Genomic DNA, 25,524 nt, shown 5'->3' with positions numbered 1-25,524 from the left:
ACTCACGTAACAATATGCTGCATATTTTTAACATCACCCCCAGCTTATTTTTCTTAGGGTGCACGTTAAAAGAATCCCAGGTGGTCAAAATTTCTGGAGCCCTCCACTACGGCATCTCTCATAATCATATGGTGGTTTTAAGACGTTAAAGCTCAGATATCAATCAATCAAAGCTTGTTTTTCTTAGTCTCTGCTCTATGTGTTAGTACTGATAAATTGCAATGGTTGTGTGGTTTCCACTTCGCAGGACAGGTTCAAATTCTTAGTTGAGGACCGCAGCCAACGTTCGACCAAGAAAAGAGTCAACCACCCTCATATCCGAAAAAGTTTTTTTTCTTAGTTTCTGTCTGATGGCTATTTTTGCCACATGCTTGCTCGTACTATTGGTAACAAAATCCTTGGCTTTGTTGCAACACAGATGGAATACACAGGAATAAGTATTGCTCAGGCAATACTTATTCAGGCGATCTCAGGCAATTCGCGGCTCCAAGTGAGCGCCCATCACCCAGCAGCCGCGCCTGCTATCCGCACTAATAGGGTCATCCTTGAAAGGAGACATGTTAACCACGTTGGGTGTGTTGAGAAGCTGCCGCATAGTTTCTTTTTTTTTTTTCTGTGTCGCACTCGCTGGCCCGAAAAAGAAGAAAGCAGTGTCCAAATACCATTCCAGCATGCGGCAATGTGTGCATTCGCAGTGTAAAGACGATAACATATCGCTCTGTCAGTTCCTGAAGGATGAGAATGACGCGTGATGGAGAACAGCGCAAAACAGAGACGTGCATTTGAAAGAAGGTAACAGACACTACGGCAGTATTTTTCTAATCAATTAGCTCGTGATGACCTAATTCTCCTCAGTGAGCACGCTAATATTTAGCTTGTGTGCATTCTGATCAATATTCAAGTTTCTCTGAGCACGGAGTATATCTTAGTTTAAATAAGCAAGTGCTTTTGGAAATTTGTTGCATTACGTGTGTAACTTTTTTTTCACATATGCTTGTTTTCTGTGCAAGTCGTAGTGCTAGCCAGGCTCAAGGTAAGGTTCTGTAATCTTTCCCTTCGAACAATTTTAATTTCGCTTGTGTGTATAATGTCACGAGGCTTTATAACTTCTTGGCGATTTATTAAGCCTCCAAGTAGCTAGCTCCTGAAACATGCGTTCGTTGCGGCTGGCTCTCGAGCTGAGAAGATGCACGAGATCTTTTTTCCCTCAGGGCGAGAGCCGATCTTGCCCTCAATCTACTAGGTGCAGGTGGCATTATTCCCCCCTTTCGAAAAGAAAAAGTACTAAAAGAGAGAAAGAAAAAGACATAGCACCAGCGCGACGCTACAACATAGGCGCATGAAAAAAAAAATAGAAAACTCAGATAAAGGAAAATTAGAAATCATAGAGCGTGACAATATAGTCGAGCTCACATATAACGGCCCCACTTAAAACAAACTTTCGCTTAAAACAAACAATATCCGCGTGACCGTGAAAATATACATTGTTTCAATGACACAAAATCGCACTTACAACGAACGTCTCCGAGCGCCGCCGATCGGTTGCAGCGAACAGAGTGGGCGCTCTGCCGAATTCCCGGGAAACCTTTTTTGACCACGGATGAGGCATCGGCGAGGTGCCCATAGATTCTTATTGTTGAACGCTGACCCTGCCTATGCGCCCCACTCACGCCAGAACCCAACATCGCGTGTTCTGGCATGTGTGTTGCGTGTGTGGTCAGGGTGTTGGACGGGAGGCTTCGCACGCTTTTTCCTGCCACTCAACGAAACGTCAAAAGTGTGACCGCTTGGCTTGGGCGTAACCCGCGTGTTAGGTGCCACGTTGCGGAGCGCTTGCTCATAGCTGTTGACCACCTGGCCGCCAACTTGCTGCTTCGGGCGTCACAGTATTCAGCTGTGGAGATCGTGAATATTTAATGGGCGGCGGTGATGGCTACATGCACGCAAAACTGTTTTCGTGAGGCCGACTTCGTCGACATCGGGCCTGAAGCTTCCGAACAGGACCACTGCAGCGGGGATTTGTGGCAGCGCGTCGACGACTCCAACCTGGCAGAGCAGGTGGGACATTTGTTGCGATAGTTTAATTACGGCCGATGATGATTCCGGCACCGCAGAATCGTGCACAGATTAGGGCATTGTGAATTAAGTACGCGGCAAGAGCGATTGGGAGGAATCGAATTGCGAGAATGATGAAACTTTGGAGCCAGTGCCTCATGCAGCTTATGCCACGGGCCTCAGCGAAGAGCATGCTGCCGTTTGAAATAACTCCAGACTGCCCCTATCGCTCCTGCTGTTCGAAACACGTGCATCACGGACTTTTTTGGGCAAAATATTTTGTGTTTTCACTCGCAACTTTTTTGAAAGCTGTATTTCATATTGTCACATAATACAAGAGGAGGAACACACACAATGATTTATTGAGGGCGAACTTGTGCCCAGAAAAGTAGCTATGTCACAAAGAAAAGTCTGCTAAAGGCGTTCCGCCTACGTGTCCCTTTCTGAACAACTGCTCTGTCAGTCTTCCCGGCTCGTGCTCGTACACCAGAGGCATGTGCTGCTCTGCCCAAGATGCGTGAGCAGGCGCGAGACACAGTAGACGCCCACATAGCGTCTCGTTGGTTGCGAGGCACTGTAGACGGTCACATAGCGTCTCGTTAGTTGCGAGGCTCTGTGGACGCTCACATAGCGTCCCGTTGGTCCTCTTTGTAAAATAATTAGTAGGAGCAATCTCTCTAGCATTACTCCCCCTCCGAAATTCGCATCGTCTCGATGCGTGAATTCGGAAGGTTAATAGTCAAGGGGGTAGATGTTTCATTCTCTTTCGTGGTATGGCTTCATGCGGACAACGTGGACGACCTCCGCATGGTTTTGCCGTTTCGAGCGCTCTTGTCCGTCGGGGATTACTTCATAGGTTAGGTCACTTAGCCGGCGAAGGACCTTGTATGGACCAAAGTACCGTCGAAGGAGCTTTTCTGACAGCCACGGCGTCGTATTGGTGTCCAGATTCATACTTGATCACCTGGTTGATACTTGACTCCCCTGCGGCGCAGGTTGTAGTAGTCTGCATCTTTGAACTGTTGTTAACGTATTTGGTGCCTTTCCAACTGGCGTGCTTCTTCAGCTTTCTGCAGAAATTCGTCAATGTCAGATGGCTCGTAGTGGTCATTGTCGACTGGGAGCATGGCGTCGAGAGTTGAATTGACTATGCGACCATAGAGAAGCTGAAATGGGGTGACGCGGGTGGTCTCTTGGAGGGCCGTATTATAGGCGAACGTTGCGTGAAGCAGGATTTCATCCCACGTTTTATGCTCCAAGTCCACGTACATCGACAGTACGTCAGCGATCATGCGATTTAGGCGTTCCGTTAACCCATTCGTTTGGGGATGGTACGCAATGCTTTTCCTATGGCTGGTGTTCGTCATTATCATCAAACATTGTATCAACTCTGACGTGAAGACTGCTCCTTGGACGGTGATTACTACCTTTGGGGCACCGTGTCGAAGAACTATGCTGTGCACGAAAAACTTGGCTACTTCAGCTGCCGTTCCTCGCTCAAGGCAGCCGGTTTCAGCATACTGCGTTAAGTAGTCGGTGGCGACTACGATCCACTTCTTGCCAGTTGATGACATTGGGAAGGGCCCAAGAAGATCCATTCCAACTTGTTCAAATGGTGTATCAGGCGGTTCTATGGGCTGGAGCAGGCCGGCCGTCTTCAGTGGTGGTCTTTTGCGCCTTTGACATTCGCGACCTGTCTTCACATATTGCTGCACGGACGCCAGCAGCTTGGGTCAGTAATACTTCTGATGAATTCTGGCAAATGTCCGGCTGACACCCAAGTGACCAGACGATGGTTGATCATGACAAGCTTCTAGGATTTCGGGTCTCATTGCTAACGGAACGACGAGTAAGAACTTCTCTTTGTTATGCCCGAAGTTCCTTTTGTATAGCACATTTTCACGGAGACAGAATAAAGATAATGTTCTCTTAAATACACGTGGGACCTGGCCGGCACGCCCTTCGAGGTGTTCGATCAATGGGAGCAGTTCTGCGTCAGCTCGTTGATGCTCCGCAATATCTGAGGCTTTCATCACACAGAGAAGTGTCGAGTCGTCTTCTTCTGAAGGAGTAGAGTCAAGTGGCGATCGTGATAAGCAATCGGCATCATTGTGTTTTCGCCCACACCGGTATACAATTGTAATGTCGTATTTTTGCAATCGGAGGCTCCATCTGGCAAGACGTCCCGACGGGTCTTTGAAGTTCGCCAGCCAGCAAAGTGAGTGGTGGTCGCTGACGGCACGGAACGGCCTTCCGTAGAGGTATGGTCTGAACTTGCTGACAGCCCATACCACTGCCAAACACTCTTTTTCTGTCGCGGAATAGTTTTTTTCGGCTTTTGAGAGGGTTCGGCTGGCGTAAGCTATCACTTTTTCTTCTCCATTTTGCCATTGTACGAGTATTGCGCCGAGACCGATATTGCTTGCGTCTGTATGGAGTTCCGTGTCAGCGGTCTCGTCGAAGTGGGCAAGGATCGGCGGGTTTCACAAACGTTGCTTTAATTCGTTGAAAGCTGTTTCTTGTTCTGCACCCCAAGCGAATGATTCTTCGTCTTTTGTGAGTTTTTTTAGAGGTTCGGCAATTTTCGAGAAATTTTCTACAATTCGTCTGTAGTAAGCGCATAAGCCCAAAAATCGACGCACCTCTTTCTTGTCTCTGGGCTTTCGGAATCCTGCGACCGCCGCAGTCTTGTCAGGATCAGGGCCAACACCTTCCGCGCTGATTACGTGTCCCAGAAAACGAAGCTTGTCGGAGCCAAACTGGCACTTTTCTGGTTTGATTGTCAAGCTGGCCGACTGGATAGCCTGAAGCACTGACCGCAGTCTCTCTACGAGTTGGTCAAACGTCGCAGAAAATACCACATCGTCCAAGTAGACTAGGCATGACTGCCACTTCAGCCCCGTGAGGACACTGTTCATCATGCGCTGGAATGTCGCTGGCGCACAACAGAGGCCGAAAGGTAGTGCTTTAAACTCGTACAAGCCATCCGGGGTTACGAAAGCGGTCTTTTCACGGTCTCTTTCATCCACTTCAATTTGCCAATATCCGCTTTTTAAGTCAAGCGAAGAGAAATATCTGGCGTGCCGTAGGCGATCCAATGTGTCATCAATACGCGGTAAGGGGTATACATCCCGCTTGGTTACGCTGTTTAGTTTCCGGTAGTCAACACAGAATCTCAACGTGTTGTCTTTTTTTTCTCACGAGAACTATCGGCGATGCCCACGGGCTGCTGGATGGCTGAATGACATCATCCTGCAACATCTCCTGCACCTGGCTCTTTATAACCTCTCGTTCTTTCGGCGAAACTCTGTAAGGGTGTTGATACACTGGCCTGGTTTTTTCCTCTGTTATCATCCTGTGCTTCACGATCTGCGTGCGACGTGCTTTTGATGAGGTGGAAAAACATTCTGCGAATTCATTTATCAGGTCTTCCAGGATTTTCCTCACGGCTGGCAATTGACTTCGGCTGATTGAAACGTATGTTCCAAGGTCATGCGTAGTTTCCGAAGTAGGCGGCTCTGACGCAATGGCACATAAGTCGGTAACTTGAGTAAAGCTGTGTAGAAAAGCAATGGCAGTGTCTTTTGCGACATGCTGAATTTCATTTCCGAAATTAGTGAGCAGTACGTTGGCTAGCCCACCACGTAAGCGAATAATGCCTCGAGCTATGCAAATACCTTTCTTTAGCAGCAGCCCGACATTGCCATCCGCTATTCCTTCAGAGTCATCGAATGCGTCATTCCTTACGCCAATCACGACGCTGCATCGTGGTGGGACGGCTACGTCGCCGTCGATACCACACAACGCAGAACTTCCCGTCTCCTCGTCTATGGCCAGCTTTGTCGAAAAAGAAATACTAGAATTCTGCAGGTTTATTATGGCGCCGTTATCTAGCAGAAAATCCATTCTGATCATTACGTCTCTCGAGCATTCTGGCAGAACTAGGAAATCAGCGACATAAGTGGCATCCTGAATGTTGATCCTGGTGGTGCATCTTCCCAGAGGTGTTATGAGATGGCCCCCAGCCATGCGTATTTTTGGTCCACTCCAAGGCGTCAAAACTTTCTTCAAATCTTTTGCGATTGCATAGCTTACGACTGAATAATCAACACCAGTATCAACCAATACGTTAAATTCCCGCCTGTCCATAGTAACACGCAAGTCTGAAGAAATTTTTTCTTTACTTATATTCGTCGTCATTTTCTGCTCGTCGCTGCTTCGATGGGGCCTTGACGGAGGATCTTTGCTCTGTCGGACATCAGCGGCCTTGCCTCCCCAGGTCACTGGCTTCAGTTTTCCTGACGCGGGCTCGTTGATCGATGGTTTCGTGAATTTGGGGGTGAACTTGAACGTCGCGGACTCGGCGATCGATAACGATTTGGTGCTGGTGACCTTGGCTGGTGCTGGAAGCTAGCAGCTGGAGATCCGTGCCTTGAAAGGTACTCCTCTATTTCTATAGGCCTTTCATCATTACGCGGGCATGGAGCATACACAGAAAACCCACGCAGACCGACCCTTCGGTATGGACAGTGCCGGTAAAGATGTCCAGCTTCTCCGCAGTGAGAACAGAGCGGTGTCCTGTCAGATGTGCGCCACACATCGCTTTTCCGTGGTCTCTGCTCTCCAAGAAAAGGTGGGCTGGTCGAAGCTGACTGGCGGGCACTGGGAGTCGCGAACGAGGCATTGTGGACGGCAGGTTGGCGTAAAGCGTCTGCATACGTTGATACATGGCGTTCTTGCAGGGGTTGTTGAAGTTGAAGAGGTTGCACTTCTGGTTCCGGCTGAAGAATGGCGTGCCGAACTTCATCACGGATGACGGATGTGAGGGATCAAACTGTCGGCATGACTTGCGGTTGGAGAATGTTGCGAAGCTCCTCTTTGACGATGGAACGCACCAGCTCCCTCAGCGTCTCGTTGCTGCTGTCTCGCTTTGCCGAAAGGACGCCTGCGGGCTCACTACCAGCATCCCGATTGTAGTGATGGGCACGCTACTGCAGGGCTCTTTCTATGGTCGTGGCTTCTATGCGGAATTCAGCAACGGTACGAGGAGGATTGTGAACCAGGCCTGCAAATAAGTCCTGTTTGACTCCACGCATCAAATGGCGCACTTTTTTTTCTTCGGTCATGTTCGGATCGACTCGTTTGAAGAGGCGGGACATGTTCTCGATATACATGCTGACACTCTCATTCGTGCATTGGTTTCTTGATTGAAGGGCATTTTCTGCCCTTTCTCTGGAATCCGTGCTAGCATACGCAGCTAGCAACTGCTGCCGAAAGTCTTCCCACGTCGCTATTGCCCCTTCGTGGTTCTCAAACCATATTCTCGCTCCATCCTCCATCGCAAAGTACACGCGGCCCAATTTCCTCGCCTCATCCCAGGCATTGGTCCTTGCGACCCGCTCGAAATGCTCCAGCCAGTCTTCCACATCTTCGTGCGCGTCACCGTGGAAGGGTTCAGGTAAGCACGGGGGAGACACGATGAGTTCAGATGTTGAAGCTGGTTGGGCCATTTCTCTGAAATTGGCGGTTACCGCTGCCCTTGTTACTGGAGTAGTGAGGAGTGGTCCGAATTCAGGTGACTCCCCTCGGAGGCGGCGATTTGAACGCTGGTGTACTGGAGTAAGTTCGCCAGGCTCCAATCGCTGGGGGTCAGGGCTTCTTTCTCTTGCGCCAAGGGGACTTCCAATCATACCCCCACCTCCACCAGAATGTCACGTAATACAAGAGGGGGAACACACACAATGATTTTTTGAGGGCAAACTTGTGCCCAGAAAAGTAGCTATGTCACAAAGAAGAGTCGGCTAAAAGCGTTCCGCCTACATGTCCCTTTCTGAACAAAAACTCCGTCAGTCTTCCCGGCTTGTGCTCGTACACCAGCGGCATGCGCTGCTCTGCCCAAGATGCGTGAGCAGGCGCAAGACACTGTAGACGCCCACATAGCGTCTCATTGGTTGCGAGGCACTGTAGACGCTCACATAGCGTCTCGTTAGTTGCGAGGCACTGTAGACTCTCACATAGCGTCCTGTTATTCCTCTTTGTAAAATAATCAGTAGGAGCAATCTCTGTGGCAATATATTACAAGCTTCAGGATGTAGCGAACAGATGCTGTGTCAGGCTCAGGTTCGTTATAAGCAGGCTCGACTGTATAGGAAACGTCAATAAACGAACAAACACGTTCACAAAAGTAAATAAAAAGCACAAAAAGCGGTGAACAAAAAAGAAGTTACGAACAACACGCACTGAATGGTTTCATGCACACAACATGAACAACGTCTGGCCTCGATTATGTCTTGGTTCCTGCCTGCAGTGTTGAGTCCTGGACCACTTCGCAGTTCACGTCACTGACGCGGCGTAACCCTTAAATGGGCTAAAATACCGGCTCACTAACTTTTCACTAAGGCCATGGTGGCGAATGGGCGTCAACACCCAAACTTGTTTTTTTTTTGGGGGGGGGGGGGGGGGGGGTACAACACTTTTTTGTGGTGGGGTTACAGCGTCGTGCGTCTGCCTGCTGTTGCTGGCCGATGTGCAGTCCCGCGAGCTGTCGAGCTTCCTCAGCAGCTCTCTAAATTTTTCGGCGTGGGTTGCCAACGCGTCGTCTTCTTGACACGGTAGCATAGAGTCCAGCAGTCTGCATTTCGCGGCCTTTAAGGAGATGAAATTGCATGAATTGCATGGTCTTTTGCACGGCAGTATTATACGCGAAGGTCATGTAAGGCAAGATCTGGTCCCACGTTTTGTCCTCTACGTTGATGTACTTTGTGATCATGTCTGCGAGGGTCTTATTCAGTCGCTCGGTAAGGTCGTTGGTTTGCAGGTCGTATGCAGTTGTCTTTCGGTGTCTGGTGTTGCTTAGTTTGAAAACTTTGTCCATAAGCTGCGTCCTGAATGCCGTCCCTCTGTTCGTTATTATACTGGAGGGAGCACCATGACATAACACAATGTGCAGCATGAAAAATTTCACTATCTCAGAAGCCTTGGCTCATGGGATAGCCTGCATCTCAGCATAGCGTGTCAAATAGTCGATCAAGATGATCACCCTTATGTTGCTGTCCGCAGACATGGGAAATGGCCCGAGAATGTCCATGCCGACTTGGTCGAACAGAATGCAAGGTGCTTCAATGGGCTGAAGAAAACCAGCTGGCTTAATGGATGGTTGCTTTCGGTGCTGGCAATTCCTACAGCCCTTGACATACTTCTTAACGCTTGCTGAAAATTGGAGCCAATAGTATCTCTCACTCACTCTGGCAACTGTCTGTGAGTAGGCCAGATGACCATATGTAGGTTCATCATGGCAAATGAAGAGGACGCCGTCTCGCATGTCTCGAGGAATCACCAGGAGGTAAGCATAGTCGTTCGAACGGGTGGTCTTCTTGTGCAGCACACTGTATCGCAGGCAGAACGACGTCAACGAGGAGGATAAAAGACGTGGTATGATTGCATCCTGGCCCTCTAAGTGGTCGATGATTGGACAAATTTCTGCGTCATTTCCCTGCCGTCTGCTCAAGTCTGAGTTAATGACGCCCAGGAAACCATCATCCTCTGCTTCTTGACTGACGAGATGAAGGGGTGCACGTGACAGTATGTACGCGTCTTCACGCTTACGGCGGGACTTATGAACGTTGGGACGTCAAATTCCTACAACCGCAAGCTCCAAGGTGCAAGTCATTCTGAAGGGTCAAGCAGGCTTGCCAACCAAGAGGGGGCGTGGTGGTCCATCAATATATTGAAGGGCCGACCATAAAGGTACGGGTAAAACTTCATAATTGCCCACGCGACTGCGAGGCGCTTTATCTCTATACTGGAATAATTCACCTCGACACAGGATAGGGAGCATCTGGCGTGGGCTCTGACTCTTTCGATGTCATCTTAACGCTGAATGTTACTAGCCTCAGACCAATGTTACTAGCCTCAGTATGCACCTTCGTGCCAGCACCATCGTCGAAATGAGCGAGAACGGGTGCTGATTGCATGCGCTGTCGCAGTTTATCAAAAGCTGCTTGTTGCTCGTTTTCTCAGACAAACAGTGTGTCATTCTTTGTGAGGCGAGTGAGGAGTTCTGCTATCTGTGAAAAGACGTCAATTAACCTTCAATAGGAGGCACACAAACCAAGAAAGTGCTGGATGGCCTCCTTATCGACAGGAGCTGGAAATTCCACAACAGGTGCAAGTTTGTCTGGATCGGGACGAACCTCTTTGGCGCTAACTACATGCCCAAGAAATTTGAGTTTCTCATAACAAAAGTGGTACTTCTGTGGCTTTAGTGTGAGCTCTGCTAATCCGATAGCCTCCAGCACGCTGCATAAGCGGTGAGGGTGCTGCTCAAACATGGCAGAAAAGACCATCATATCATCAAGGTAGACAAGACAAGTCCGCCGCTTCAGCCATCTGAGGGCAGTGTCCATCATTCGCTGAAAAGTTGCCAGTGCTGAACACAAACCAAAAAGAAGTACTCGAAATTGGTAGAGGCTGTCTGGAGTCACGAAGGCTCTTTTCTAGTGGTCTCGCTGATCTACCTCGATTTACCCAGTACGCACTTTTTAGATACAGAGAAGAGGAATAATGGGCATGACGAAGGCTATCCAGCAAATCGTCAATACGCGGCAGCGGGTAAACGTCCTTATTGGTCACGTTGTTACGCTTCCAGTAGTCGATGCAGAAGCGTAGTGACCCGTTCTTTTTTTTTTTTGAAAAGGATGACTGGAGAGACGGCAAGCTGTTAGATGGTTCAATAACGCCATCGTCACGCATCTCGCAAACTTGCATACGTATCGCTTTACGTTGTTTAGCCGACATGCAGTAAGGGTGCTGGTGTATCAGGCATGCTTCCTCAAACGTGATGATCCTGTGTTGAGTGTTAGATGTCTGGCGGATCTTTGAGGAACTTGCGAAGCAAGACCTGAACTCGATCAAACAGGAGCGCTCACAGCGCAGTCTGGTTATCGGTGGACAGATCAGGATTGTCTCAATATTACTGATTGAAGTGTCTGTGGTATCCACTAGTTCTGACGTGAGACAGTTGGTGATGTTTGCTACTTCGTGGGCAAAAGCTATCCGACTGCCAGGGAAAAGGTGTGGATGCTCGTTGCTAAAGTTGGTAACGAGCAATTCAGATTGACCACCACGAAGGTGTATTACACTTCTAGCTATACAAATGCCTTGCTTCAGGAAGTGTTCTACATTTTGTTTTGGCCACCCCTTTGCCATTGCCCAAACCACAGCATGTGACATTGATTAGTAGTACACTTGCTCGTGGAGGAAGCATCATGCTGTGTTGAGAAACATGTACGTCGACACGCCTTTCATCATTCTGCAAGTCTATTGCTCGTGGGGCTGAGAATGTGACGTGGCGCTGAGAATGTGACGTGGCGCTCTTGCAGATCTATAATAGCACCATTCTCCTGTAGAAAATCAACTCCCAGAATGACATCACGGAAGCATTTGCATAAAACAAGGCAGCTTGCTACAAATATATACCCTTAAATCTGAGCTCTAGTTGTCCAGGTGCCCAGAGGGGTAACGACGTGACCTCCAGTCATTCGAATCTGCGAGTTATGCCACGATGGGATTACTTTTCTCAGCTCTGTCGCCAGTTTCCCACTGGCTGATGGTTGCGTAGCAACTGCGCAACCATCACTTGTCGCTAATTTGTCGAATGAAAGCCAGCCATTGCAGCAGCATGTGATGTCGCATCAGTTTTTGTGCGGCTCTGCGTCAATAAGAGGTCTTCAGCACTTCGACAGTCAGCGACCACGCCCCCAGAGGTTGCTTCGGTTAGTTTCCCCAGCGGGTGCTGGGAGACCATGTGGTAGAATACTGCTGGGGCGGCGATGAAAATCGCCTCGGCGATGGCTAGCGTGACTGGCGCCCGGCAGACAGTAGTGTATGCTGCTGGGAGAGGTAGCCTAGCAAAAATCACCTATAGAAAAACCAATAGCCCATCCGATTATTATTGAACTTATATTGGTCTATTGGTATCCTATGGGTTTACAAGCGGCATTATGGTCTATTAGACCTCTATTTGTCTATTGGTGTATTTGTCTATTGGTGCTCTGTTAGCCTATTACGAATTGGTGAATTGGCGTATTGGTCCTGTATATGTCTATTGGCATTCTAAATGTCTATTAGTGCTGTATTTGTGTATTAGAACTCTATCGCAGCCTAATCCTTAGTTGAGAACTCTTAGCTTTGGAATAAAAATATAGGGCATTTGAGGACTGCAACATAGCAGCTCCTCTATAAAGCGGAAACGGTCCATTCAAAATGAGACCTGTATTATATTTTTAATTAGTAGAAAAATGATTTCATCAAATCGGCAATCTTCCCCGAAACAAGCTTTCCAAGCATGCTGTTCTTTCTTTTCGATGGTATGCCACTGCATCACTTCTCCAGGTAGTGCATGAAAAGAAAAACAGATATAAAATACCAGGAAGAAAGAAAGAAATTTTTTATAAGTGCTAATAAAAAAATGATGCATTAAAAAAATATAGAACCGGCATAAGCGAAATTCCGGTAAGCTCGCAGCGGGTAACAACTTCATACAGCAGGAACGAATATTTTGTCACATCTGTGCAGTGGATTTGATTATGCTTGTGTCCCAAAAGCAAAACCTCAGTCATTTAGGTGGACTTTGGACACTTGTGGGCAAGGTGAAATGGCACTAGCACCAAACTGATCCCAGCAACTGAGCTTCGGGAGTCACACTAAAAGCTTCACGAAATAAGCGCCTCTCTACTGCAATCATGCAAGCTACAGAATGGGGTTCAGTGAGCATGAATGCTAATTAATGATGGGAGAGTTGCACAGGATTTTTGTTTGCAATAATCTTAGCTTCCTCCTCATTCCTGAGGTGTACTATTATGATTCAACGAAGACATCACATAATTTAGTCTCTTTGAATTCCCACGAAAACAATGTGCTAGTCAATAACATGCATTTATGTCATTGTCTATATATGCAAACAGCCCACACAATGTTCAAAACTGTTGTACTGTAGAGTGGAAAAACTACTGAAACAAATAAAGTGGCCAAACACTCCTCGTGGGGAACCACTTTGATGGCTGGCAAATACACGAATTAGAAACATACGAAAAGCAATTTCTACTGACTAACAAATATATAAAACAGTTCACTTACCGAACAGCCACAGGATATGCGCTCGGAAGAAATAACCTTGGTGGGCATCGTGTCGGCACCGGCACCATTCATTGCTTTTTAAGTCGGAGACGCTGCTTTTAGCACTGTAACTGCTTTGACGTGACATGATTTTCATGTTATCACTAGTCACTTATGCTCATCACACAGCTATGTTATACCGTATCAATTTGGTATATACCCCATAATCGAAACAGCCAGGAGAGCTAAAAGACGTAGGCAGTTAGGTAGACAGATATGGTGAAAGGTGCCAAGGTTCCCTAAGAAATGCTTCACATTAAAAAAAAAAAAAAGGTGCCAGCAAGCTTTTTTTAAAGATACTTCTAGTGAAAACATGTGGGGCACTTAGAATTGGGGGGAGGAAGGGGGGTGCTTAAAATGGCAAACGTATGGCAAACGTGAAACTTCTGAATTTAGAGAAACTAATTCAGAATAGCCTTATTACTAATCTAAAGATAGTGCTATCTCTTCACTTGTTCGTGACACAACTTAAAAACTCATATAATTGCATCCCTTCCATAACTTGTCGCAAATATTTATACATCTCTTCACTGGTTGTGAACATATACATTTGTAGTACATTACAAACTCCTTTTGTAGTACCTTAATTTCACCAAGTTATATTGTTCTTTATGATGTTGCTTGATCATCATTTGAGCTCATATCATATGGTGTATTTATAGCTCTGTGCTTGTGAATTTATTGGTATATATGAAGTTTATTTACTCCACTTCGTTGTCATTTAGTGTTTTTTGAAATACTAATGTCCATAAGGACCCTTTAAAAATTTTGTTGCATCAGTGAGGTGAAAAATGCAGCATATCTCACAAAAAAGACTGTAATAAACTTCTAATCATGTGCTTCAGCTAGCTGAAAAAAGTGTGTTCCTTTTGCCTTTTTGACTATGCAAATGCAAAACAGAAGGTTATGTTGTGGTCATTGGGAGAATTTGATTCCTGATGCAGATTTATGTCCAGCCATATCTCATCATGTCTGGTTATCCTTGTCAGACTGCATGTAAATTTGTGCAGTCATAATGCTCAAAATGCAGCGGTGGCGGTCAAGTTCCCCAGCATATGCTTTGAGGCAGCAAGGTATGTCTGCCCCGCCCCGGTGGTCTAGTGGCTAAGGTACTTGGCTGCTGACCCGCAAGTCACGGGTTCGAATCCCATAGATGTGTATGGTTTAACGTCCCAAAACCACCATATGATTATGAGACGCCGTAGTGGAGGGCTCTGGAAATTTCGACCACCTGGTGTTCTTTAACGTGCACCCAAATCTGAGTACACGGGCCTACAACATTTCCACCTCCACCGGAAATGCAGCCGCCACAGCCGGGATTTGATCCTGCGACAGCCACTAGACCATCGTGGCGGGGCAACGGGTTCGAATCCCGGCTGCGGCGGCTGCATTTCCAATGGAGGCGGAAACGTTGTAGGCCCGTGTGCTCAGATTTGGGTGCGCACAGTTACATGTAACCAATTAGCAACCAATTACATGTTAGCAACCAATTGGCAATCAATTACATGTAATTGGTTCCTAGAGAAATCGAGTTACTACAAATGGGAAAAAAATGTATGTACCAGTGCAGCTTAAGCTCCTCAAGATTTTACTGATTGACTGAGTTATTAATTCTAGTAAGAACTAAACCTACATTTTTCAGAGCGAAAAATCAGCCTCTTTCTCTCAGTGCTATACTCTTGCTTTAAAAGGAAATGCTATGGAAATGACAGACACCGTTAAAACACTTGGAGGCTATTTTAATATATTCATGTTCTGTGATGCTCACACGAAATGTCCTCAAATTAAGGTTGCCCAAATAGTTGGCATTTTGTGAAAATTTCAGCGTTTATTGCCAGTCATGTTCCTGCAGCAAACACCTGCAAGTCTGCTTGCTCATCGTACTCTCTTTTCAGTCTCACCCAGACCACGTTAAGGGACTCATTCTTCTGGGTGACATCTATATTAACCACATGAAAGATCTGGACAATGCACAACAGGTACTGTCCTTTGCCACTTGAGAGGCCTCCTTTCAGGAATAGAAAAAATTTGGGGGAAAACAAATTTTTTAGTACAGAACTTAAGTTGCAGAAGTTGTTAATATCCACGCTATAAGCGAACCCGCACTACAGCCAAAACAAAAGGAAGCTGACAATCTCCTTGTAAAACTAATTCATAAAAGAATTCATATAGATTTCTTTAAAAAAAAAAAAAAGAAGCCTACTTCCTAAAAATTTGGAATGTTGTCAGTTTCTCTTTCTAAACACGTTTTTTTACGAACTCGAAGAATAGTGCGGAACTGATTTGCACTAGAGAGTTTCAGTTCCAGCGCAAGGGGCTTGCAAGCATAAGCATCTGCGTTCTTCGCATTTTTCATGGATGTGACTTGCAGTACAATGGAACGCAAAAAAGCTTTAGGTTCCTTGAATTATTGTTTCTGGGTGGTGTTAACACCTTGACAATGCACTACACTACTCTCAAGGCATGCCATTCGTAGGAGTTATTCAGCGGCAAGAGTCCTTTTTTTTTCTTACTTTCTTTTTTCCTATACGCAGTTATTTTTAACGATTATAGATACAACTCACATACGTGTTTCAAAGAGCTGTCAAGCTGCAGATTGCAACTTTTAGCCCTGAAAAACCACTTCAAATGTATTTGGAAAATAAAGAAAAAAATAGAAAATAGCTAGCAATGGGAAGGCATGCTCGTCATTTCTGTAAGCGACCTTGTTTTCCAAAGAGACCAAGGGTCAAAGGTATTTGGTGCTCCCTGCTTGCAGAACAGGTGCAACGTTCTTACCTCTCTGATCGTGCAGTGCTTTATGCCTACTGCATTATGCCTCATTAGCCAATTATTCTGCATTATTTTTACTGAGTTTGAGCTTGTATTATCCACGAGCACATGCAAACCTACAATATGGGGCAAGCCATCTTATAATTACCATTCATTTTTGAAACAAGATGATCTTGCCTCAATGTTTGACTTCTTGAATCACCCCCCTCCCCCTTCTCTGTTGAGGACCCCCATTCTGTGCTTTCACATCGAGCAGCACTCCTGTGTCGTGTGCGTGGTGCAGGCAATGCAAGGTCAGGGTTGCAGCACCTCTACCGCCGACAGGTGGCAAAACATACTCGGAAACCCTTCTATTGCTTTCGTGACCAGTGAGAAGGCCGTAAGAAAAGAAGCGCGCACAGATGTAGTCTAGCCTGGCCATGGTTCGTCAGGTGCAGGCCTGCCTGTCTGCCTTGCGCACACCCGCGCGCAATAACAAGCTCTCACTCTCGCCTGGGAGTCACTTGGGCCACAAGCGTGCCGTGCGTGCCGAAGCGGCAGCAGGGCACCCGCAGAATATGCATGCTCGTGCGAAAATACGCAATCCAGAGTAAAATTCCTAGGTTGTACGTGAGGAACATTGGTTATGTGAAGGATGTCTCTCGCTGTTACTTTGTTACATAGAGGTTGAAAATACATTTGCTTCTATAGAGTAACGATGGAGAATAGAAAAACTACACTATAATAAGGAATTCGTTATATGGAGGTTTGTCATAAGCAGGCGCTTACCGATCAGAGCTTGTAATCACGGAATGGTAACGCAGAAAATACCAAAGAATATGTAAAATCAGATATTTCCAATTGCGACGAATATGCAATGTATTAGATAATAAAGAGTCCCACAACCAATATTTATGGTACCCATTTTCTGGAGTGCAATGTAAAGCTTACCGATCAGAGCTTGTAATCACGGAATGGTAACGCAGAAAATACCAAAGAATATGTAAAATCAGATATTTCCAATTGCGACGAATATGCAATCTTAAAGAGACATGCTCGTGGAAACAGTGGATGTGATCACAATAGCGATTATACGCCAGTGTAACGCCAGCAGTGATGAGAATTAAAGCCCTAAGTACAAGCAGGAAATTTTATGTTTGTCAATTAAGCCTGTTGTCCTACAACCACTGCTTTCTAGCATGCTAAATTGTTTCATAAGAGTTACATAACTTTCCCGGGGTTTCTTATGCAAATACTTTTAGCAGTTCACAGGTAGTTTTTTCGACTTTAGCCAAGTCAAGCTAAGCCAAGTCTTTGAAAAGGAAATGAAACATTTACACGATCAACAGTCCACGAACAGTAGTTCACGCGCAGCTGCAGTTGGGTGGCTTCCATATGTCATCACTTGACAACTTGAGTGAGTTAGAGGAATGAATTTAGGCTCGCATGGGAGCGCAAAATTTAGACCCTTATCAGGTAGTGCCAGAGCGACATGCTTCGACGGACAACAGCAGTAGCGACGAATCCGAAGAACCATCATCATCGCCACCACCAGCAGCACGCATGAAGTGGAAACACAGAGCAGCAAGTCTACGGCATTTCGCATGTGGCAGCGATCGCATTCACAAGCTCGCGTGCCTCTTCCAACGCGCCGGACACGATGGGAATCGAATTACTGTGGAAACGCTGTGCACATGTGCAACTACACCTGTTTTCTTGCAGAGGCCACGAAAGCAGCGGCACCTTTCTTGTTCTAGTTATGTTATCTTGTAAGCCACATAGAAACAAATGAAAATGAACAATAACATACATATTCGAAATTTAAGCCCTTATTCCTCTGCACTTTAAATAATCACAGCAAAGTTATTCAGACTTGCTAACTCTGGTTCATATCCCTTGCGCTATGGGCCGGTTTTGGTTACTTTTGAGCGTGACTTAAAAATATACTCAGATCATGAAAAGTATGCTATCACCATAATTCAGGCTCTTTTCCTTTCTACCAGAATACAATACCCATTCTGGCCCGTTGTGAGTCCCTTTGAAGAAGACTGTGTATGTCCCTACAGTCAAACTCTGCTACAATGAAGCTTATGGAGCGCGAAAAAATTTTGTTGAAGCGAGAATTGAATCATATCTCTCGAGCAACACTGCAGTACGACAAAACTTGCGAGATAAATGCTGCTGTTGATGGTCACTTTAGCTGCGCATATTCCCACTGGTGTAACTAAGTCACCTCTGGCTGTGCGGGTTTCAGGGCCATCCCAAGTGCTCCTAACTTTTTTCAACTTCGCGGCGAAAGTCTCTCTCATGGCGGAATAGTCGGCTCCGATGTCAACGAGAGGTGTGACGCTGTGGCCATCAATGAGAATGTCGAGGTCGCTAGTGCATAGCCTGGCGTTGCGGTTAGGTCCCGGCGTCAGATCGCGGCTACAGCGGTTTGCACCACTATTTCAACGTTGCGTAATCAGGACTTCTTCTGGTCGCGAAGTTTCGGCGTCGAGGCTACGTTAAGGTGACGGCGGGCTTTTGAAGTTTTGTCGTGGTGGCGGCGGAGAATCTTCGGCAGTTCGTCGTGCAGCAACCGCACCTCCATTGGTTGCTACCCTTACTTTTCCCTAATACGGGCCAGGCGACTGGCCCCGGCTTGGGCCAGTGTACTGACGACGATGTGGTGACATGTAGCGGCCGGGTGAAGGTGAACGAGAAGATCATCAAGGTGTCCTCTGCGTTCCGACAACATATTCGGCGATGTCACGTGGTCGTTCTCTTCACTGTGAACCAAGCGCGTTGATGGCAAAACCATGTAGTCCCATCTGGCAGTACTGGCGACGGAAATGTGGCAGCGCAGCGTGTTGACGTGGACATGGAGTGTAGCGTCGGGCAGCTGCAGCATAACTCATGGCTTGAGGTTGCGGTTGCGTTGTCTCAGGGATACCCATTGATTGCTGTATTTCCCCTCTGATGATGTCTGTAGGGGTGGAAGCGGGCTTCAATCTTTTTGAGCAGCCTTGGTAGCAGGAATATTACAGTTTTGGAGCAGATTTTGAGCAGTAAAAGGGGAGTTTCGCAGCAGCTCTGGTGCGCCAAAAGATGTATTTTGGAGCATAAAAATTTAGTTTTCAAGCAGATTTTGGGGTCACACATCACGGTTAATTAGAAGTTTTGATTTCTCATAAAACCAAGAAATTTCAGTGGTTTTCACTAAGCATTCAATGCTGATCAAGTGAGCAGACCTACCCAAAGTTAATGAATATATTACATCTTATAACATCATAGCTGAAAGCACAGCAACTCAAATGAAAAACATAAGCAGCACCCTGGACAGCTATCATGAATGAAAAACGAATGAAAAAAAGTTGATGTTAAAATGACAAATAAAAAAAATTGATGTTAAAATGTGGCAATGTTCAAGATGTGAATAAAACACCGCATCCAACATGAACAGCAAGTCAATTAGAAGGCTATAAATAAACTAAGAAAAGCTATTTTCATACTAAACCAATCGGGCTCTATAAAGATTAGTGTAAAGAATTTATGTTCCGGTCATTCAAGTGCTACAGCCGACATGAGAACCATGAAGAAATTCAGATGGGCTCGCTGCACCATTAGGGAGTTCAAGAATAACGTTTCCAGGCGTTGCGGGCATATGAGTTTTAGAATAGAGTTTGGCCTCCTGCAAACTGCAATAACGATCGGAGCGGCACCATAGCCTTGAAACCAGCGTTTTCGGGCTGCACACGCCGCTCATTGTTTTGGATTTTTTGCGTGTGGGCCGCGAACGCGAACGACCGCTCGCTTTACGACACATGCGCAGTGAAATTGACTACACCACAAGTGCTCGCGTTGTGCTATTCTAAAACTCTCTATTGACGGGCAATTAAGTGATTTTATTTATTATTATGATATGAACTATATGGACACCCGATGGGTTTTCGCCATCGCCGTTATGTTCTACGTAAACTGGAAGTTGGTAACATTTCCCGCGCATCGTACGTTCTACCCGCGCGCAAGATTGCGCAAGCTGGGGTGGTGAAGGCTGCTCAAGCAGAGATTAAACGAGGCAGCCGATTTCTGTCGCTCGCTCGGAGGGCGGCGCACGCGATAGTATCCCGCCACATGTTACACCTGTTGTGGAATGCTCAAGCAGAGATAAAACACGCCGCCTGTTTTGAACAAGCATAAAAAAAAGACCCGGCGGGAAAGGGGGGGGTGCTCAAGCAGCAGCAGCGGTGAGCTTTGATTTCAAGGCGTGGTTGCGATAAGCTGGCGCATGCACTATCGGCAAACATCAGCACGCGGCTCGTAAACCCTTCTACGTGGTGAGCTGTCAAGGGGAAGATATTGTGCGATAATAGCGTTCTTTTTTGGAGCGGCCGCCCTTATTCTTTTACACCAGCGTTTTGTAGAGTGTCGCGATGTTGGATCCAAAAGAATTAGCTTGCCGCATTCGTATTTTCACGCGGTCGTGATGTTGACGAAAGCAGCAGCCGCTGTTTTCACAAGTGAGCTTTTCATTTGGGCGAACCTATGCCCAGAAAACTAAACGTCACTCTATGAGCAGTACGCTCTGTAGACTGATAACAGCAAACAAAAGCATCGGCCGTCCGTAATCTACCAAGCAGCAAAGTGCCTCGGCATTTATACATGTGACATCAAATATTCCAGCACTATCGCTAGAGGCTGCGTAAGATCCAGAACTCTAATGTACACGTTGTACGCGTAATCTCATCAGAAGGGTCCAAAATTATCTAGATTGTTCCCAGTCATTCAGGCATGGTTTGGTCAAGGCAGCGTTACACGAGTAATGGTGTGGTTGCAAAAATACAAAGGAGCGCGTGCGGCATTGGCATTACAACATTACAAATTCTTGCTAGTGCGGTCATTGCTTTGCCGGTGAAACTGGTTTTTAGCCGTTTTTTTTTAGTTTATACGATTCGGCTAACAGCTTTGCTGTTCAAACATATATAGATATAGAGCATAATGAGGTATGCACACAAATGCCACCTTAGCAAGATTCATGCATGAACTGAAATACGATGTGACTAATTAAATAGAACCAATAAAGATGACAGAATTAATTTGATGTGGATGCGGTTGCATCCTTAGTGTAGCAGATGCGTGTTGCTCGGTCGATGATAAAACTCGACTAAATTGCCGGCTAAACGCAAATTGCCGACTAAACACAAATTGCCGTTCAGGCGCAGCTTGAAGCAGCAGGTCAAATTGGCGCTGAATGGCGCAAATGGCACAGCACTTCTACCCCAGTGTCTGCAAATAATGAAACTTGAGGCTGACATGACGGGAACATTTGGCGAAGTTCTTCGCGCACTACAACCCTTATTGTCTCGCGCAGATCATCGGAGCATAGTGGTTTTATCTCTGCATAGCCTTGAATCAAGTGGCGGTTGAACAGTCATGTGCACATTTCAAGCGTTTTTTCAATAGTTGTCGCTTTTGAGAGGAATTCTTGGACGGTCTTCGGTGGGTTTCTCATCAATCCCACGAAGAGCTCCTGTTTGACCCCTTGCATGAGGAAACGAACCTTTTTCTCCTCAGGCATGTCCGGGTCAGTGTGACAAAACAGGCGGGTCATTTTTCTCCTGTGAAAATGGCAACATTTTCATTTGGTAGCTGCACCCCGGTCCCTAGCATAGCAACGAACCTTTCTTTGCGAGCAATGCTAGCGAACGTCTGCAGGATTGCGCCGCAGAAGACGTCCAACGTTTACAGCGCAGGCTCTTAATTTTTGAGCTAGGTCCTTGTGGTGTCTCCCAAGTAGATCTGCACGCCACGGAGCTTCTCTTCCGTGTCCCAGTGATTGAAGGTGGCCATGCGGTCATATGTCTCTGGCCAGGTCTCTGGGTCTTCGAACGGTGACCCGCAGAAAGTTGGTAGTTCTTTGGGCTGATGCATGACTACTTTTTCCTTCCCTCTATTACATGATCGTCTTCTTCTAAAAAGGGGGCACACTGAAGCAAACTTCAATCTCTTTCAAAAACCACAAAAAATTGTCCCCCGATCCCACGTTACTCATTGTGAAACAGCTCAAAAGAATGCAAGAACGATTTCTCCTTTGGTCGTGCCAAGATGTCTCATTGAGGCACTAGGTCAAGGATATAAGGCTACAAGAATGGCTGGGGATCTTCTCCTTGAAATACAAAGCAATACACAGTACGAAAACATCGCAAAACTTGTCTCCTCTGGAACAACTCTGTATCTGTCACCGAGAACCGCTAACCCTCAATAGCTAAAAAAGTGGGATGTCTGATCAAGATCTATTGTATTTGACTGAGAATGAGCTCCTTGATGGCTGGAACGAACAGCATGTAGCATATGTGCAGTGAATTCAAATCAGATGCGATGACAGAGAAATCTAAACCAAACACTTGGTTGTTACTTCTTCCACTAGCACCATACGAGAATATATTCAAACAGGCTACCTGAGGTTAAAAGTCAGACCATATATCCCGAACCCACGACAATGCTTTAAGTGCCAGCGTTTCGGTCATGACTTTCAGAGCTGCCGCGGCCACCAAGCCTGTGCCAAATGCAGCTCTAACCAACACCCTGTGGACTACTGCGTCAAGGATCTACTCTATGCGAACTGTGAAGGCGGGCACGCCGCCTACACTCGCGCTTGTCCTGCATGGAAGAGGGAAAAGGAGATCATAACCCTGAAAGTAACTGAAAACATTTCCTTTAAAGAGGTGCGAAACTGCCTCTCTTTTTTCAGGGATCTTCATTCGCGGACCGGACACGCAGGGGGGCAGTATCACAAGGTTTCGCAGCGTCGGCACGTACCACACAGAGTGGACGGGTGGTAGCGTCATCAGTCTCCCAAGCGGAAGTAGCCCATGCTGCTTTGCAACCTAAGGGGTTGCAGGCCTGCAGGCCCAGAGCCTACTGTATTGTCAGAAAGCCCGAAAACTGTGACACCTGTGCTCTAAACTCGCGGGCCAGCATCCAAGCCTCAACTGAGGGGATGGACACAACGGCGAGTCCAGCGATGCCACAGGCACCGATGGACCGTTGCAGCTCATTGGAGCGCCATAAAAGATCGAAAACACTCATCAGGGGGCCTGCAAGAGTTCCCTGACATGGGCCAACACTTCCTCTAGTACACACGGCACTAATCTACACTCAAAATGGATACACAAATTATTCAATGGAATGGGAGAGGCGTTTAAGAAACCACGACGACACCCAAGAACTCTTACGCGAACACTCATCACAAGTGCTGTGTGTACAAGAAACTCACTTAAAACCCAAAAGCACCATTTTTCTACGTTCTTATGTTATATTCCGAAAGGACCGAGATCATCCTGCAGCGTGGCCATTATAGTTAATCAAAGAGTAGCGTGTACACATCTACCACTACAAACACCTCTTCAGGCAGTGGCTGTTCGAGCAGTTCTTCTGAGCAAACTCGTCACTATCTGCTCTCTATACATACCCCCACATCACCATCTTGCAAAGCATGAATGTCAGTCCTTAATAAATGAGCTCCCAGAACCTTATCTTATCCTCGGGGACCTCAACGCACATAAGGGTCTATGGGGTGACTCTCGCTGCAATGCACGAGGTTGCCTAATTGAACAGTTCCTGCTATCTTCCGGTGCATGTCTGTTGAATCTGAAAGAACCCACATACTATAGCATCACGAACAAAACATACTCATCCATAGACCTCAGAATTGTGTCTCCATTGCTTTTATTCCTACTTCAGGGGTCAATAGTTTTGAAAAAGGGTTTATTGACGACTGTTGCGACGGTGGTCCTACGAAGAAACACGATCGTGCAAGAGCAACGGTCAAGCAGATGCCGGCGATGAGCAGCACGAGCCGAGCGAGCGAAGCCCAGCACCCAGTACCCAAGCGGTGGCGATGTTGCTTGCCAACGATGCTCTTTCTTCACAATTTGCCCCTGCCGAAAAAGAGCCATCCTGGCGACCTAAGAGTCTGGAGGCAGAGGGCTATAATATGGCTTAAGGCGGGCGACGTGGATGATGTCACGTCCACGCCGGGGCATGTCGTCAGATGGGGAAAGTGGCTCGATGAGAAAATTCACCGGCGAGGTTTGCTCCAAAACGCGGTATGGGCCCTCGTACTTTGGAATGAGTTTTGAGGAAATGCCGGGGGTTTGGTAAGGAACAGCCAGCCATACAAGTGATCCCGGGAAATAGCTGGGGCTTTGTGAAGAGTCGACGTTGTTTTCTTTCTGGCGCTGTTGTTCTCGAGACGTAAAGGTGCGTGCGAGTTCACGGCACTCTTCCGCATTTCGGGCAGCTTCGGACACAGATGGGCATTCGGATGCGTCAGGACGGTATGGAAGGAGAGTATCGATGGTGTGGGATGGTTCGCGTCCATAAAGAAGAAAGGTGAAAATCCAGTGGTAGACTGTGCCGCGGTGTTATATGCGAACGTAATGAATGGAAGAATGCGATCCCAGTTAGTATGATTGGATGTCACATACATGGCGAGCATATCGCCAAGGGTGCGGTTAAATCTTTCCGTGAGCCTGTTAGTCTGCGGGTGGTATGCCGTGGTCTTGCGATGAACAACATGGCATTCAGAAAGCAGAGACGTGACGACTTCTGATAGGAAGGCTCGACCTCGGTCCCTTAGTAGTTCTCGAGGTGCACCATGTCGTAATATGAAGCGATGAAGGATGCTACGTCCCGCGCAGTGGCACTTGGAAGGGCGGCGGTCTCAGCGTAGCGTGTTAAATGGTCCACAGCGACTATAATCCACCGATTTTCATCTGATGTTGTCGGTAGAGGGCCATAGAGATCAATTCCGATCCGATCGAAAGGTTTGGCAGGGCACGGAAGCGGTTGAAGCGCACCGGACGAGTGGAAAGGCGGTGATTTGCGACGTTGACAGTCAGGACAGCCCATAACGAATTTTCGAACGAAATTATACATTCCGCGCCAGTAAAAGCGATGGCGAATGCGTTCGTAAGTTTTGAAAACTCCGGCATGAACACATTGGGGATTGTCGTGAAAGGAGGCGCAGATTTGTGATCGCAAGCTGCGCGGGACAACCAAGAGTCACTTACGACCTTCGGGGGCGTAGTTGCGTCGGTGTAGCAGCCGATCACGAATGGCGAAATGAGCAGCTTGACGTCGGAGAGATCGTGGTACCGCAGTGGTTGACGATCCAGAAAGACAGTTAAAAAGGGAAGCGATCCACGGGTCCTTGTGTTGTTCACTGGTAAAGGAGTCGAGGTCGAGAGATGCGATGGAGTTGGTACCAGTGGTTCCGCAGGCCGAGTCGGGAGGTAAAGGCGAACGCAACAGGGCGTCGGCGTCAAAATGCTTGCGTCCACTGCGATAGATGACACGAATGTCGTACTCCTGGATTTGCAGTGCCCACGGAGCTAGGCGGCCAGAAGGGTCTTTCAACGTGGCGAGCCAACAAAGTGCATGGTGGTCCGTTACCAGGTCGAATGGGCGACCGTACAAATAAGGGCGGAACTTGCGAAGCGCCCACAGTAGCGCCAAGCACTCTTTTTCAGTGACGCTGTAATTGGCCTCAGCTTTAGT

General features: G+C 47.0%; 1 protein-coding gene across 2 annotated transcripts in view; it reads left to right on the top strand.

Moving 5' to 3' along the window:
• LOC119169114 (protein O-mannosyl-transferase Tmtc3) overlaps positions 1-25,524 on the top strand; it is a 488,628-nt gene that overhangs the window by 424,377 nt on the left and 38,727 nt on the right. For both annotated transcript variants that reach the window (XM_075886398.1, XM_037420216.2), the window contains one exon: positions 15,126-15,209. In XM_075886398.1, the coding sequence (XP_075742513.1) occupies positions 15,126-15,209 (84 nt within the window). The remainder of the gene's footprint in view (positions 1-15,125; positions 15,210-25,524) is intronic.

Source organism: Rhipicephalus microplus, chromosome 2 (genome assembly GCF_043290135.1).
Source record: "Rhipicephalus microplus isolate Deutch F79 chromosome 2, USDA_Rmic, whole genome shotgun sequence".
In the NCBI taxonomy this organism is placed as follows: Eukaryota; Metazoa; Arthropoda; class Arachnida; order Ixodida; family Ixodidae; genus Rhipicephalus; species Rhipicephalus microplus.
This window is presented reverse-complemented; position numbering and strand designations above follow the sequence as displayed.